This window comes from Oncorhynchus keta, chromosome 17 (assembly GCF_023373465.1).
Source record: "Oncorhynchus keta strain PuntledgeMale-10-30-2019 chromosome 17, Oket_V2, whole genome shotgun sequence".
NCBI lineage: Eukaryota > Metazoa > Chordata > Actinopteri > Salmoniformes > Salmonidae > Oncorhynchus > Oncorhynchus keta.
Genome location: NC_068437.1, coordinates 59560770 through 59575213, shown reverse-complemented (window position 1 = coordinate 59575213; position 14444 = coordinate 59560770). Strand labels below are relative to the sequence as shown.

At 58.3% G+C, this 14444-nt stretch overlaps 1 protein-coding gene across 1 annotated transcript in view; it reads left to right on the top strand.

The window, feature by feature from the left end:
- LOC118381918 (protein phosphatase 1 regulatory subunit 12A-like) overlaps window positions 1–14444 on the top strand; it is a 112099-nt gene that overhangs the window by 24230 nt on the left and 73425 nt on the right. Inside the window, exon 5 of the mRNA XM_052467054.1 lies at window positions 14151–14295. Coding sequence (XP_052323014.1) covers window positions 14151–14295 — 145 coding nt within the window. The remainder of the gene's footprint in view (window positions 1–14150; window positions 14296–14444) is intronic.

Sequence of the window (14444 nt, the reverse complement as noted above, 5' to 3'; positions counted from 1 at the left end):
GTCAGTGGGTCAGGTGCTCGTCAGGTGCTAGTCAGTGGGTCAGATGCTCGTCAGGTGTTCGTCAGTGGGTCAGGTGCCCATCAGTGGGTCGGGTGCTAGTCAGTGGGTCAGGTGCTAGTCAGTGGGTCAGGTGCTCGTCAGGTGCTAGTCAGTGGGTCAGGTGCTAGTCAGTGGGTCAGGTGCTCGTCAGTGGGTCAGGTGCTAGTCAGTGGGTCAGGTGCTCGTCAGTGGGTCAGGTGCTAGTCAGTGGGTCAGGTGCTCGTCAGGTGCTAGTCAGTGGGTCAGGTGCTCGTCAGGTGCTAGTCAGTGGGTCAGATGCTCGTCAGGTGCTAGTCAGTGGGTCGGGTGCTAGTCAGTGGGTCAGGTGCTAGTCAGTGGGTCAGGTGCTCGTCAGGTGCTAGTCAGTGGGTTGGGTGCTAGTCAGTGTGTCAGGTGCTAGTCAGTGGGTCAGGTGCTCGTCAGTGGGTCAGGTGCTAGTCAGTGGGTCAGGTGCTCGTCAGTGGGTCAGGTGCTAGTCAGTGGGTCAGGTGCTCGTCAGGTGCTAGTCAGTGGGTCAGGTGCTCGTCAGGTGCTAGTCAGTGGGTCAGATGCTCGTCAGGTGCTAGTCAGTGGGTCGGGTGCTCGTCAGTGGGTCAGGTGCTCGTCAGTGGGTCAGGTACTCGTCAGTGGGTCAGGTGCTCGTCAGGTGCTAGTCAGTGGGTCAGGTGCTCGTCAGTGGGTCAGGTGCTCGTCAGGTGCTAGTCATTGGGTCAGGTGCTCGTCAGTGGGTCAGGTGCTCGTCAGGTGCTAGTCAGTGGGTCAGGTGCTCGTCAGTGGGTCAGGTGCTCGTCAGGTGCTCGTCAGTGGGTCAGGTGCTCGTCAGTGGGTCAGGTGCTCGTCAGGTGCTCGTCAGTGGGTCGGGTGCTCGTCAGTGGGTCGGGTGCTCGTCAGTGGGTCGGGTGCTCGTCAGTGGGTCAGGTGCTCGTCAGTGGGTCAGGTGCTCGTCAGGTGCTAGTCAGTGGGTCAGGTGCTCGTCAGTGGGTCAGCTGCTCGTCAGTGGGTCAGGTGCTCGTCAGGTGCTAGTCAGTGGGTCAGGTGCTCGTCGGGTGCTAGTCAGGTGCTAGTCAGTGGGTCGGGTGCTCGTCAGGTGCTAGTCAGTGGGTTAGGTGCTAGTCAGTGGGTTGGGTGCTAGTCAGTGGGTCGGGTGCTTGTCAGGTGCTAGTCAGTGGGTCGGGTGCTCGTCAGTGGGTCAGGTGCTGGTCAGTGGGTCAGGTGCTCATCAGGTGCTAGTCAGTGGGTCGGGTGCTAGTCAGTGGGCCGGGTGTTAGTCAGTGGGTCAGGTGCTAGTCAGTGGGTCAGGTGCTAGTCAGTGGGTCAGGTGCCCGTCAGGTGCTAGTCAGTGGGCCGGGTGCTAGTCAGTGGGCCGGGTGCTCGTCAGGTGCTAGTCAGTGGGCCGGGTGCTCGTCAGGTGCTAGTCAGTGGGCCGGGTGCTAGTCAGTGGGTGAGGTGGTCGTCAGGTGCTCGTCAGTGGGCCGGGTTCTAGTCAGTGGGTCAGGTGCTCGTCAGGTGCTAGTCAGTGGGTCAGGTGCTCGTCAGGTGCTAGTCAGTGGGTCAGGTGCTCGTCAGGTGCTAGTCAGTGGGTCAGGTGCTAGTCAGTGGGTCAGGTGCTCGTCAGGTGCTAGTCAGTGGGTCAGGTGCTCGTCAGGTGCTAGTCAGTGGGTCAGGTTCTCGTCAGGTGCTAGTCAGTGGGTCAGGTGCTAGTCAGTGGGTCAGGTGCTCGTCAGGTGCTAGTCAGTGGGTCAGGTGCTCGTCAGGTGTTCGTCAGTGGGTCAGGTGCCCATCAGTGGGTCGGGTGCTAGTCAGTGGGTCAGGTGCCCATCAGTGGGTCAGGTGCCCATCAGTGGGTCGGGTGCTAGTCAGTGGGTCAGGTGCTAGTCAGTGGGTCAGGTGCCCATCAGTGGGTCGGGTGCTAGTCAGTGGGTCAGGTGCTAGTCAGTGGGTCAGGTGCCCATCAGTGGGTCGGGTGCTAGTCAGTGGGTCAGGTGCTCGTCAGGTGCTAGTCAGTGGGTCGGGTGCTCGTCAGTGGGTCGGGTGCTCGTCAGTGGGTCAGGTGCTCGTCAGTGGGTCAGGTGCTCGTCAGGTGCTAGTCAGTGGGTCAGGTGCTCGTCAGTGGGTCAGGTGCTCGTCAGTGGGTCAGGTGCTCGTCAGGTGCTAGTCAGTGGGTCAGGTGCTCATCGGGTGCTAGTCAGGTGCTAGTCAGTGGGTCGGGTGCTCGTCAGGTGCTAGTCAGTGGGTTAGGTGCTAGTCAGTGGGTTGGGTGCTAGTCAGTGGGTCGGGTGCTTGTCAGGTGCTAGTCAGTGGGTCGGGTGCTCGTCAGTGGGTCAGGTGCTGGTCAGTGGGTCAGGTGCTCATCAGGTGCTAGTCAGTGGGTCGGGTGCTAGTCAGTGGGCCGGGTGCTAGTCAGTGGGTCAGGTGCTAGTCAGTGGGTCAGGTGCCCGTCAGGTGCTAGTCAGTGGGCCGGGTGCTAGTCAGTGGGCCGGGTGCTCGTCAGGTGCTAGTCAGTGGGCCGGGTGCTCGTCAGGTGCTAGTCAGTGGGCCGGGTGCTAGTCAGTGGGTGAGGTGGTCGTCAGGTGCTAGTCAGTGGGCCGGGTTCTAGTCAGTGGGTCAGGTGCTCGTCAGGTGCTAGTCAGTGGGTCAGGTGCTCGTCAGGTGCTAGTCAGTGGGTCAGGTCCTCGTCAGGTGCTAGTCAGTGGGTCAGGTGCTAGTCAGTGGGTCAGGTGCTCGTCAGGTGCTATTCAGTGGGTCAGGTGCTCGTCAGGTGCTAGTCAGTGGGTCAGGTGCTCGTCAGGTGCTAGTCAGTGGGTCAGGTGCTAGTCAGTGGGTCAGGTGCTCGTCAGGTGCTAGTCAGTGGGTCAGGTGCTCGTCAGGTGTTCGTCAGTGGGTCAGGTGCCCATCAGTGGGTCGGGTGCTAGTCAGTGGGTCAGGTGCCCATCAGTGGGTCAGGTGCCCATCAGTGGGTCGGGTGCTAGTCAGTGGGTCAGGTGCTAGTCAGTGGGTCAGGTGCCCATCAGTGGGTCGGGTGCTCGTCAGTGGGTCAGGTGCTAGTCAGTGGGTCAAGTGCTAGTCAGTGGGTCAGGTGCTAGTCAGTGGGTCAGGTGCTAGTCAGTGGGTCAGGTGCTCGTCAGTGGGTTGGGTGCTCGTCAAGTGCTACTCAGTGGGCCGGGTGCTTGTCAGTGGGCCAGTTGCTAGTCAGTGGGCCAGGTGCTAGTCAGTGGGCCGGGTGCTAGTCAGTGGGTCGGGTGCTCGTCAGGTGCTAGTCATTGGGTCAGGTGCTCGTCAGGTGCTAGTCAGTGGGATGGGTGCTCGTCAGGTGCTAGTCAGTGGGTCGGGTGCTAGTCAGTGAGTCGGATGCTAGTCAGTGGGTTGGATGCTTGTCAGTGGGTTGGGTGCTAGTCAGTTGCTAGTCAGGTGCTAGTCGGTGGGTCGGGTGCTAGTCAGTGGGTCAGGTGCTCGTCAGTGCGTCAGGTGCTCGTCAGGTGCAAGTCAGTGGGTCAGGTGCTCGTCAGGTTCTAGTCAGGTGCTCGTCAGTGGGTCGGGTGCCCGTCAGTGGGTTGGGTGCTAGTCAGTGCGTCAGGTGCCCGTCAGTGGGTTGGGTGCTAGTCAGTGGGTCGGGTGCTCGTCAGGTGCTAGTCAGTGGGATGGGTGCTCGTCAGGTGCTAGTCAGTGGGTTAGGTGCTAGTCAGTGGGATGGGTGCTCGTCAGGTGCTAGTCAGTGGGTCAGGTGCTCGTCAGGTGCTAGTCAGTGGGTCGGGTGCTCGTCAGTGGGTCGGGTGCTCGTCAGGGGGTCAGGTGCTCGTCAGTGGGTCAGGTGCTCGTCAGTGGGTCAGGTGCTCGTCAGGTGCTCGTCAGTGGTTCAGGTGCTCGTCAGGTGCTCGTCAGTGGGTCAGGTGCTCGTCAGGTGCTAGTCAGTGGGTCGGGTGCTCGTCAGTGGGTCGGGTGCTCGTCAGTGGGTCGGGTGCTCGTCAGTGGGTCAGGTGCTCGTCAGTGGGTCAGGTGCTAGTCAGTGGGTCAGGTGCTCGTCAGTGGGTCAGGTGCTTGTCAGGTGCTAGTCAGTGGGTCAGGTGCTCGTCAGTGGGTCAGGTGCTCGTCAGTGGGTCAGGTGCTCGTCAGTGGGTCAGGTGCTCGTCAGGTGCTAGTCAGTGGGTCAGGTGCTAGTCAGGTGCTAGTCAGTGGGTCGGGTGCTCGTCAGGTGCTAGTCAGTGGGTTAGGTGCTAGTCAGTGGGTTGGGTGCTAGTCAGTGGGTCGGGTGCTTGTCAGGTGCGAGTCAGTGGGTCGGGTGCTCGTCAGGTGTTCGTCAGTGGGTCAGGTGCTAGTCAGTGGGTCAGGTGCTCGTCAGTGGGTTGGGTGCTTGTCAGTGGGTCAGGTGCTCGTCAGGTGCTAGTCAGTGGGTCGGGAGCTAGTCAGTGGGCCGGGTGCTAGTCAGTGGGTCAGGTGCTAGTCAGTGGGTCAGGTGCTCGTCAGGTGCTAGTCAGTGGGTCGGGTGCTAGTCAGTGAGTCGGATGCTAGTCAGTGGGTTGGATGCTTGTCAGTGGGTTGGGTGCTAGTCAGGTGCTAGTCAGGTGCTAGTCGGTGGGTCGGGTGCTAGTCAGTGGGTCAGGTGCTCGTCAGTGCGTCAGGTGCTCGTCAGGTGCTAGTCAGTGGGTCAGGTGCTCGTCAGGTTCTAGTCAGGTGCTCGTCAGTGGGTCGGGTGCCCGTCAGTGGGTTGGGTGCTAGTCAGTGCGTCAGGTGCCCGTCAGTGGGTTGGGTGCTAGTCAGTGGGTCGGGTGCTCGTCAGGTGCTAGTCAGTGGGATGGGTGCTCGTAAGGTGCTAGTCAGTGGGTTAGGTGCTAGTCAGTGGGATGGGTGCTCGTCAGGTGCTAGTCAGTGGGTCAGGTGCTCGTCAGGTGCTAGTCAGTGGGTCGGGTGCTCGTCAGTGGGTCGGGTGCTCGTCAGTGGGTCAGGTGCTCGTCAGTGGGTCAGGTGCTCGTCAGGTGCTCGTCAGTGGGTCAGGTGCTCGTCAGGTGCTCGTCAGTGGGTCAGGTGCTCGTCAGGTGCTAGTCAGTGGGTCGGGTGCTCGTCAGTGGGTCGGGTGCTCGTCAGTGGGTCGGGTGCTCGTCAGTGGGTCAGGTGCTCGTCAGTGGGTCAGGTGCTAGTCAGTGGGTCAGGTGCTCGTCAGTGGGTCAGGTGCTTGTCAGGTGCTAGTCAGTGGGTCAGGTGCTCGTCAGTGGGTCAGGTGCTCGTCAGTGGGTCAGGTGCTCGTCAGTGGGTCAGGTGCTCGTCAGGTGCTAGTCAGTGGGTCAGGTGCTAGTCAGGTGCTAGTCAGTGGGTCGGGTGCTCGTCAGGTGCTAGTCAGTGGGTTAGGTGCTAGTCAGTGGGTTGGGTGCTAGTCAGTGGGTCGGGTGCTTGTCAGGTGCGAGTCAGTGGGTCGGGTGCTCGTCAGGTGTTCGTCAGTGGGTCAGGTGCTAGTCAGTGGGTCAGGTGCTCGTCAGTGGGTTGGGTGCTTGTCAGTGGGTCAGGTGCTCGTCAGGTGCTAGTCAGTGGGTCGGGAGCTAGTCAGTGGGCCGGGTGCTAGTCAGTGGGTCAGGTGCTAGTCAGTGGGTCAGGTGCTCGTCAGGTGCTAGTCAGTGGGCCGGGTGCTAGTCAGTGGGCCGGGTGCTCGTCAGGTGCTAGTCAGTGGGCCGGGTGCTAGTCAGTGGGTGAGGTGGTCGTCAGGTGCTAGTCAGTGGGCCGGGTGCTCGTCAGGTGCTAGTCAGTGGGTCAGGTGCTCGTCAGGTGCTAGTCAGTGGGTCAGGTGCTCGTCAGGTGCTAGTCAGTGGGTCAGGTGCTAGTCAGTGGGTCAGGTGCTCGTCAGGTGCTAGTCAGTGGGTCAGGTGCTCGTCAGGTGCTAGTCAGTGGGTCAGGTGCTCGTCAGGTGCTAGTCAGTGGGTCAGGTGCTAGTCAGTGGGTCAGGTGCTCGTCAGGTGCTAGTCAGTGGGTCAGGTGCTCGTCAGGTGCTAGTCAGTGGGTCAGGTGCTAGTCAGTGGGTCAGGTGCTCGTCAGGTGCTAGTCAGTGGGTCAGGTGCTCGTCAGGTGTTCGTCAGTGGGTCAGGTGCCCATCAGTGGGTCGGGTGCTAGTCAGTGGGTCAGGTGCCCATCAGTGGGTCAGGTGCCCATCAGTGGGTCGGGTGCTAGTCAGTGGGTCAGGTGCTAGTCAGTGGCTCAGGTGCCCATCAGTGGGTCGGGTGCTCGTCAGTGGGTCAGGTGCTAGTCAGTGGGTCAAGTGCTAGTCAGTGGGTCAGGTGCTAGTCAGTGGGTCAGGTGCTCGTCAGTGGGTTGGGTGCTCGTCAAGTGCTACTCAGTGGGCCGGGTGCTTGTCAGTGGGCCAGTTGCTAGTCAGTGGGCCAGGTGCTAGTCAGTGGGCCGGGTGCTAGTCAGTGGGTCGGGTGCTCGTCAGGTGCTAGTCAGTGGGTCAGGTGCTCGTCAGGTGCTAGTCAGTGGGATGGGTGCTCGTCAGGTGCTAGTCAGTGGGTCGGGTGCTAGTCAGTGAGTCGGATGCTAGTCAGTGGGTTGGATGCTTGTCAGTGGGTTGGGTGCTAGTCAGGTGCTAGTCAGGTGCTAGTCGGTGGGTCGGGTGCTAGTCAGTGGGTCAGGTGCTCGTCAGTGCGTCAGGTGCAAGTCAGTGGGTCAGGTGCTCGTCAGGTTCTAGTCAGGTGCTTGTCAGTGGGTCGGGTGCCCGTCAGTGGGTTGGGTGCTAGTCAGTGCGTCAGGTGCCCGTCAGTGGGTTGGGTGCTAGTCAGTGGGTCGGGTGCTCGTCAGGTGCTAGTCAGTGGGATGGGTGCTCGTCAGGTGCTAGTCAGTGGGTTAGGTGCTAGTCAGTGGGATGGGTGCTCGTCAGGTGCTAGTCAGTGGGTCAGGTGCTCGTCAGGTGCTAGTCAGTGGGTCGGGTGCTCGTCAGTGGGTCGGGTGCTCGTCAGTGGGTCAGGTGCTCGTCAGTGGGTCAGGTGCTCGTCAGTGGGTCAGGTGCTCGTCAGGTGCTCGTCAGTGGGTCAGGTGCTCGTCAGGTGCTCGTCAGTGGGTCAGGTGCTCGTCAGGTGCTAGTCAGTGGGTCGGGTGCTCGTCAGTGGGTCGGGTGCTCGTCAGTGGGTCGGGTGCTCGTCAGTGGGTCAGGTGCTCGTCAGTGGGTCAGGTGCTAGTCAGTGGGTCAGGTGCTCGTCAGTGGGTCAGGTGCTTGTCAGGTGCTAGTCAGTGGGTCAGGTGCTCGTCAGTGGGTCAGGTGCTCGTCAGTGGGTCAGGTGCTCGTCAGTGGGTCAGGTGCTCGTCAGGTGCTAGTCAGTGGGTCAGGTGCTAGTCAGGTGCTAGTCAGTGGGTCGGGTGCTCGTCAGGTGCTAGTCAGTGGGTTAGGTGCTAGTCAGTGGGTTGGGTGCTAGTCAGTGGGTCGGGTGCTTGTCAGGTGCGAGTCAGTGGGTCGGGTGCTCGTCAGGTGTTCGTCAGTGGGTCAGGTGCTAGTCAGTGGGTCAGGTGCTCGTCAGTGGGTTGGGTGCTTGTCAGTGGGTCAGGTGCTCGTCAGGTGCTAGTCAGTGGGTCGGGAGCTAGTCAGTGGGCCGGGTGCTAGTCAGTGGGTCAGGTGCTAGTCAGTGGGTCAGGTGCTCGTCAGGTGCTAGTCAGTGGGTCGGGTGCTAGTCAGTGAGTCGGATGCTAGTCAGTGGGTTGGATGCTTGTCAGTGGGTTGGGTGCTAGTCAGGTGCTAGTCAGGTGCTTGTCGGTGGGTCGGGTGCTAGTCAGTGGGTCAGGTGCTCGTCAGTGCGTCAGGTGCTCGTCAGGTGCTAGTCAGTGGGTCAGGTGCTCGTCAGGTTCTAGTCAGGTGCTCGTCAGTGGGTCGGGTGCCCGTCAGTGGGTTGGGTGCTAGTCAGTGCGTCAGGTGCCCGTCAGTGGGTTGGGTGCTAGTCAGTGGGTCGGGTGCTCGTCAGGTGCTAGTCAGTGGGATGGGTGCTCGTAAGGTGCTAGTCAGTGGGTTAGGTGCTAGTCAGTGGGATGGGTGCTCGTCAGGTGCTAGTCAGTGGGTCAGGTGCTCGTCAGGTGCTAGTCAGTGGGTCGGGTGCTCGTCAGTGGGTCGGGTGCTCGTCAGTGGGTCAGGTGCTCGTCAGTGGGTCAGGTGCTCGTCAGGTGCTCGTCAGTGGGTCAGGTGCTCGTCAGGTGCTAGTCAGTTGGTCAGGTGCTCGTCAGGTGCTAGTCAGTGGGTCGGGTGCTCGTCAGTGGGTCGGGTGCTCGTCAGTGGGTCAGGTGCTCGTCAGTGGGTCAGGTGCTAGTCAGTGGGTCAGGTGCTCGTCAGTGGGTCAGGTGCTTGTCAGGTGCTAGTCAGTGGGTCAGGTGCTCGTCAGTGGGTCAGGTGCTCGTCAGTGGGTCAGGTGCTCGTCAGTGGGTCAGGTGCTCGTCAGGTGCTAGTCAGTGGGTCAGGTGCTAGTCAGGTGCTAGTCAGTGGGTCGGGTGCTCGTCAGGTGCTAGTCAGTGGGTTAGGTGCTAGTCAGTGGGTTGGGTGCTAGTCAGTGGGTCGGGTGCTTGTCAGGTGCGAGTCAGTGGGTCGGGTGCTCGTCAGGTGTTCGTCAGTGGGTCAGGTGCTAGTCAGTGGGTCAGGTGCTCGTCAGTGGGTTGGGTGCTTGTCAGTGGGTCAGGTGCTCGTCAGGTGCTAGTCAGTGGGTCGGGAGCTAGTCAGTGGGCCGGGTGCTAGTCAGTGGGTCAGGTGCTAGTCAGTGGGTCAGGTGCTCGTCAGGTGCTAGTCAGTGGGCCGGGTGCTAGTCAGTGGGCCGGGTGCTCGTCAGGTGCTAGTCAGTGGGCCGGGTGCTAGTCAGTGGGTGAGGTGGTCGTCAGGTGCTAGTCAGTGGGCCGGGTGCTCGTCAGGTGCTAGTCAGTGGGTCAGGTGCTCGTCAGGTGCTAGTCAGTGGGTCAGGTGCTCGTCAGGTGCTAGTCAGTGGGTCAGGTGCTAGTCAGTGGGTCAGGTGCTCGTCAGGTGCTAGTCAGTGGGTCAGGTGCTCGTCAGGTGCTAGTCAGTGGGTCAGGTGCTCGTCAGGTGCTAGTCAGTGGGTCAGGTGCTAGTCAGTGGGTCAGGTGCTCGTCAGGTGCTAGTCAGTGGGTCAGGTGCTCGTCAGGTGTTCGTCAGTGGGTCAGGTGCCCATCAGTGGGTCGGGTGCTAGTCAGTGGGTCAGGTGCTAGTCAGTGGGTCAGGTGCTCGTCAGGTGCTAGTCAGTGGGTTGGGTGCTAGTCAGTGGGTCAGGTGCTAGTCAGTGGGTCAGGTGCTCGTCAGTGGGTCAGGTGCTAGTCAGTGGGTCAGGTGCTCGTCAGTGGGTCAGGTGCTAGTCAGTGGGTCAGGTGCTCGTCAGGTGCTAGTCAGTGGGTCAGGTGCTCGTCAGGTGCTAGTCAGTGGGTCAGATGCTCATCAGGTGCTAGTCAGTGGGTCGGGTGCTCGTCAGTGGGTCAGGTGCTCGTCAGTGGGTCAGGTGCTCGTCAGTGGGTCAGGTGCTCGTCAGGTGCTAGTCAGTGGGTCAGGTGCTCGTCAGTGGGTCAGGTGCTTGTCAGGTGCTAGTCAGTGGGTCAGGTGCTCGTCAGTGGGTCAGGTGCTCGTCAGGTGCTAGTCAGTGGGTCAGGTGCTCGTCAGTGGGTCAGGTGCTCGTCAGGTGCTAGTCAGTGGGTCAGGTGCTCGTCAGTGGGTCAGGTGCTCGTCAGTGGGTCAGGTGCTCGTCAGGTGCTAGTCAGTGGGTCGGGTGCTCGTCAGTGGGTCGGGTGCTCGTCAGTGGGTCGGGTGCTCGTCAGTGGGTCAGGTGCTCGTCAGTGGGTCAGGTGCTCGTCAGGTGCTAGTCAGTGGGTCAGGTGCTCGTCAGTGGGTCAGGTGCTAGTCAGTGGGTCGGGTGCTCGTCAGGTGCTAGTCAGTGGGTTAGGTGCTAGTCAGTGGGTTGGGTGCTAGTCAGTGGGTCGGGTGCTTGTCAGGTGCTAGTCAGTGGGTCGGGTGCTCGTCAGTGGGTCAGGTGCTGGTCAGTGGGTCAGGTGCTCGTCAGGTGCTAGTCAGTGGGTCGGGTGCTAGTCAGTGGGCCGGCTGCTAGTCAGTGGGTCAGGTGCTAGTCAGTGGGTTGGGTGCTAGTCAGTGGGTCAGGTGCTAGTCAGTGGGTCAGGTGCTAGTCAGTGGGTCAGGTGCCCGTCAGGTGCTAGTCAGTGGGCCGGGTGCTAGTCAGTGGGCCGGGTGCTCGTCAGGTGCTAGTCAGTGGGCCGGGTGCTCGTCAGGTGCTAGTCAGTGGGCCGGGTGCTAGTCAGTGGGTCAGGTGCTCGTCAGGTGCTAGTCAGTGGGTCAGGTGCTCGTCAGGTGCTAGTCAGTGGGTCAGGTGGTCGTCAGGTGCTAGTCAGTGGGTCAGGTGCTAGTCAGTGGGTCAGGTGCTCGTCAGGTGCTAGTCAGTGGGTCAGGTGCTCGTCAGGTGCTAGTCAGTGGGTCAGGTGCTCGTCAGGTGCTAGTCAGTGGGTCAGGTGCTAGTCAGTGGGTCAGGTGCTCGTCAGGTGCTAGTCAGTGGGTCAGGTGCCCGTCAGGTGTTCGTCAGTGGGTCAGGTGCCCATCAGTGGGTCAGGTGCCCATCAGTGGGTCGGGTGCTAGTCAGTGGGTCAGGTGCTAGTCAGTGGGTCAGGTGCCCATCAGTGGGTCGGGTGCTAGTCAGTGGGTCAGGTGCTAGTCAGTGGGTCAGGTGCCCATCAGTGGGTCGGGTGCTAGTCAGTGGGTCAGGTGCTAGTCAGTGGGTCAGGTGCTAGTCAGTGGGTCAGGTGCTAGTCACTGGGTCAGGTGCTAGTCAGTGGGTCAGGTGCTAGTCAGTGGGTCAGGTGCTCGTCAGTGGGTTGGGTGCTCGTCAAGTGCTACTCAGTGGGCCGGGTGCTTGTCAGTGGGCCAGTTGCTAGTCAGTGGGCCAGGTGCTAGTCAGTGGGCCGGGTGCTAGTCAGTGGGTCGGGTGCTCGTCAGGTGCTAGTCAGTGGGTCAGGTGCTCGTCAGGTGCTAGTCAGTGGGATGGGTGCTCGTCAGGTGCTAGTCAGTGGGTTAGTTGCTAGTCAGTGGGTCGGGTGCTAGTCAGTGAGTCGGATGCTAGTCAGTGGGTTGGATGCTTGTCAGTGGGTTGGGTGCTAGTCAGGTGCTAGTCAGGTGCTAGTCGGTGGGTCGGGTGCTAGTCAGTGGGTCAGGTGCTCGTCAGTGCGTCAGGTGCTCGTCAGGTGCTAGTCAGTGGGTCAGGTGCTCGTCAGGTTCTAGTCAGGTGCTCGTCAGTGGGTCGGGTGCCCGTCAGTGGGTTGGGTGCTAGTCAGTGCGTCAGGTGCCCGTCAGTGGGTTGGGTGCTAGTCAGTGGGTCGGGTGCTCGTCAGGTGCTAGTCAGTGGGATGGGTGCTCGTCAGGTGCTAGTCAGTGGGTTAGGTGCTAGTCAGTGGGTTAGGTGCTAGTCAGTGGGATGGGTGCTAGTCAGTGGGTCGGGTGCTAGTCAGTGGGTCGGGTGCCCGTCAGTGGGTTGGGTGCTAGTCAGTGGGTCGGGTGCCCGTCAGTGGGTTGGGTGCTAGTCAGTGGGTCAGGTGCTCGTCAGGTGCTAGTCAGTGGGATGGGTGCTCGTCAGGTGCTAGTCAGTGGGTTAGGTGCTAGTCAGTGGGATGGGTGCTAGTCAGTGGGTCGGGTGCTAGTCAGTGGGTCGGGTGCTAGTCAGTGGGTCAGGTGCTAGTCAGTGGGTTGGATGCTAGTCAGTGGGTTGGATGCTAGTCAGGTGCTAGTCAGGTGCTAGTCAGGTGCTAGTCAGGTGCTCGTCAGGTGCTCGTCAGGTGCTAGTCAGGTGCTAGTCAGTGTGTCGGGTGCTCGTCAGGTGCTAGTCAGTGGGTCGGGTGCTAGTCAGGTGCTAGTCAGTGGGTCGGGTGCTTGTCAGTAGGCCAGGTGCTTGTCAGTTGGCCAGGTGCTTGTCAGTAGGCCAGGTGCTAGTCAGTGGGCCAGGTGCTAGTCTGTGGGCCGGGTGCTAGTCTGTGGGCTGGGTGCTAGTCAGTGGGCCAGGTGCTAGTCAGTGGGTCGGGTACTAGTCAGCCGACCCACTGTAAACAGTAAACATGCTAAACATGCTATGCATACTAAACATGCTACATATTTTAAACATGCTACGCATACTAAACATACTAAACATGCTACACATACTGAACATGCTATGCATACTAAACATGCTAAACATGCTACACATACTAAACATGTTAACATACTAAACATGCTTAACATACTAAACATGCTACGCATACTGACCATGCTATGCATACTAAACATGCTAAACATGCTACGCACACTAAACATGCTACACATACTAAACATGCTACGCATACTAAACATGCTAAACATGCTACGCATGCTAAAGATGCTATTCATGCTAAACATGCTAAACATACTAAACATGCTACGCATGCTAAACATGCTATGCATATTAAACATGCTACGCACACTAAACATGCTAAACATGCTAAACATGCTAAACATGCTATGCATGCTAAACATGCTAAACATACTAAACATGCTACGCATGTTAAACATGCTACACATACTAAACATGCTACGCATACTAAACATACTAAGCTTACTAAACATACTAAACAGGCTACGCATATTAAACATGCTAAACATGCTATGCATACAAAACATACTAGACATGCTACGCGTACTGAACATGCTACGCATACTAAACATGCTACGCCTAGTAAACATGCTTTGCATACTAAACATACTTGACATGCTACGCATACTAAACATACTTGACATGCTACGCATACTAAACATGCTACACATACCAAACATACTAAACATGCTACGCATACCAAACATACTAAACATGCTACGCATACTAAACATACTCAACATGCTACGCATACTAAACATGCTGCGCATACCAAACATACTAGACATGCTACGCATACTAAATATGCTACACGTGCTAAACATGCTACGCGTACTATACATGCTAAACATGCTATGCATACTGAACATACTACGCATACTAAACATACTACGCATACTAAACATACTACGCATACTAAACATGCTACGCGTATTAAACATGCTAAACATGCTCCGCATACTAAACATACTACGCATACTAAACATACTACGCATACTAAACATGCTACGCGTAGGCCAGGTGCTAGTCAGTGGGTCGGGTACTAGTCAGCTAGTCATGCTAAACATGCTATGCATACTAAACATTCTAAACATGCTAGGTGTACTAAACATACTAAACGTACTAAACATGGTACGCATATTAAACATGCTAAACATGCTACGCATACTACCCATACTACATATACTAAACCTGCTATGCATACTGAACATACTAAACATGCTACACATACTAAACATGCTACACATACTAAACATGCTACACATGCTAAAAATGCTCAACGTTGCCCCGATTGTTAGTCATCCTCACCACCTCACTTTTTGCCTTACCTCAACCTTCTCCTCTTTCTAGTTGTCTGCTTCTCTCTCTCCCTCTTCATATCTATCCCCCTTCTGTCTCTATCCCCCTCCTCTTTCTCTCTCTCTCCCTCTTCATCTCTTTCCCCCTCCTCTCTCTCTCTCTCCCTCCTCTCTCTCTCTCTCTCTCTCTCTCTCTCTCTCTCTCTCTCTCCATCTCTCTCTCGCCCTCCTGTCTCTCTCTCTCTCCCCTTCCTCTCTCTCTCTCGCGCTCTCTCCCTCACCCTGTTCATCTCTCTCTCCCCTTCCTCTCTCTCTCTCCCCCTTCTGTCTCTCTCTCTCTCCCCTTCCTCCCTCTCTCCCTCACCCTGTTCATCTCTCCCTCTCTCTCTCCCCCTCCTGTCTCTCTTTCTCTCCCCTTCCTCCCTCTCTTTCTCTCCCCTTCCTCTCTCTCTCTCTCTCCCTCACCCTGTTCAATCCTCTCTCTCCCCTTCCTCTCTCTCTCCCTCACCCTGTTCAATCCTCTCTCTCCCCTTCCTCTCCCTCTCCCTCATCCTGTTCATCTCTCTCTCCCCTTCCTCTCTCTCTCCCTCACCCTGTTCATCTTTCTCTCTCCCCTTCTTCTCTCTCTCTCCCTCACCCTGTTCATCTCCTGTCTCTCTCTCTCTCTCTCTCTCTCCCTCACCCTGTTCATCCCCCCCCGCCCCCACAGGGTCCTGCTCCAGTGTGGTCTGGATTTGGACAGTGGTGATGTGGATGGCTGGACAGCCCTGCACGCTGCTGCTCACTGGGGACAGCAGGAGGTGTGTTCTCTGCTGGCTGACAACATGTGTGAGATGGCTGCTCTCAACAACGTGGTGAGTGGGAGAAGATACACGCATTCTCTGAATGTACAAAACATTAAGTACACTTCCCCCACATGCTAATTAGCATGTTCTAATTTGAGAGTAAGTACAGCTGCATTTTATTGATGAAAGTCACCTTGTCCGAGAGAGATTTACACGAT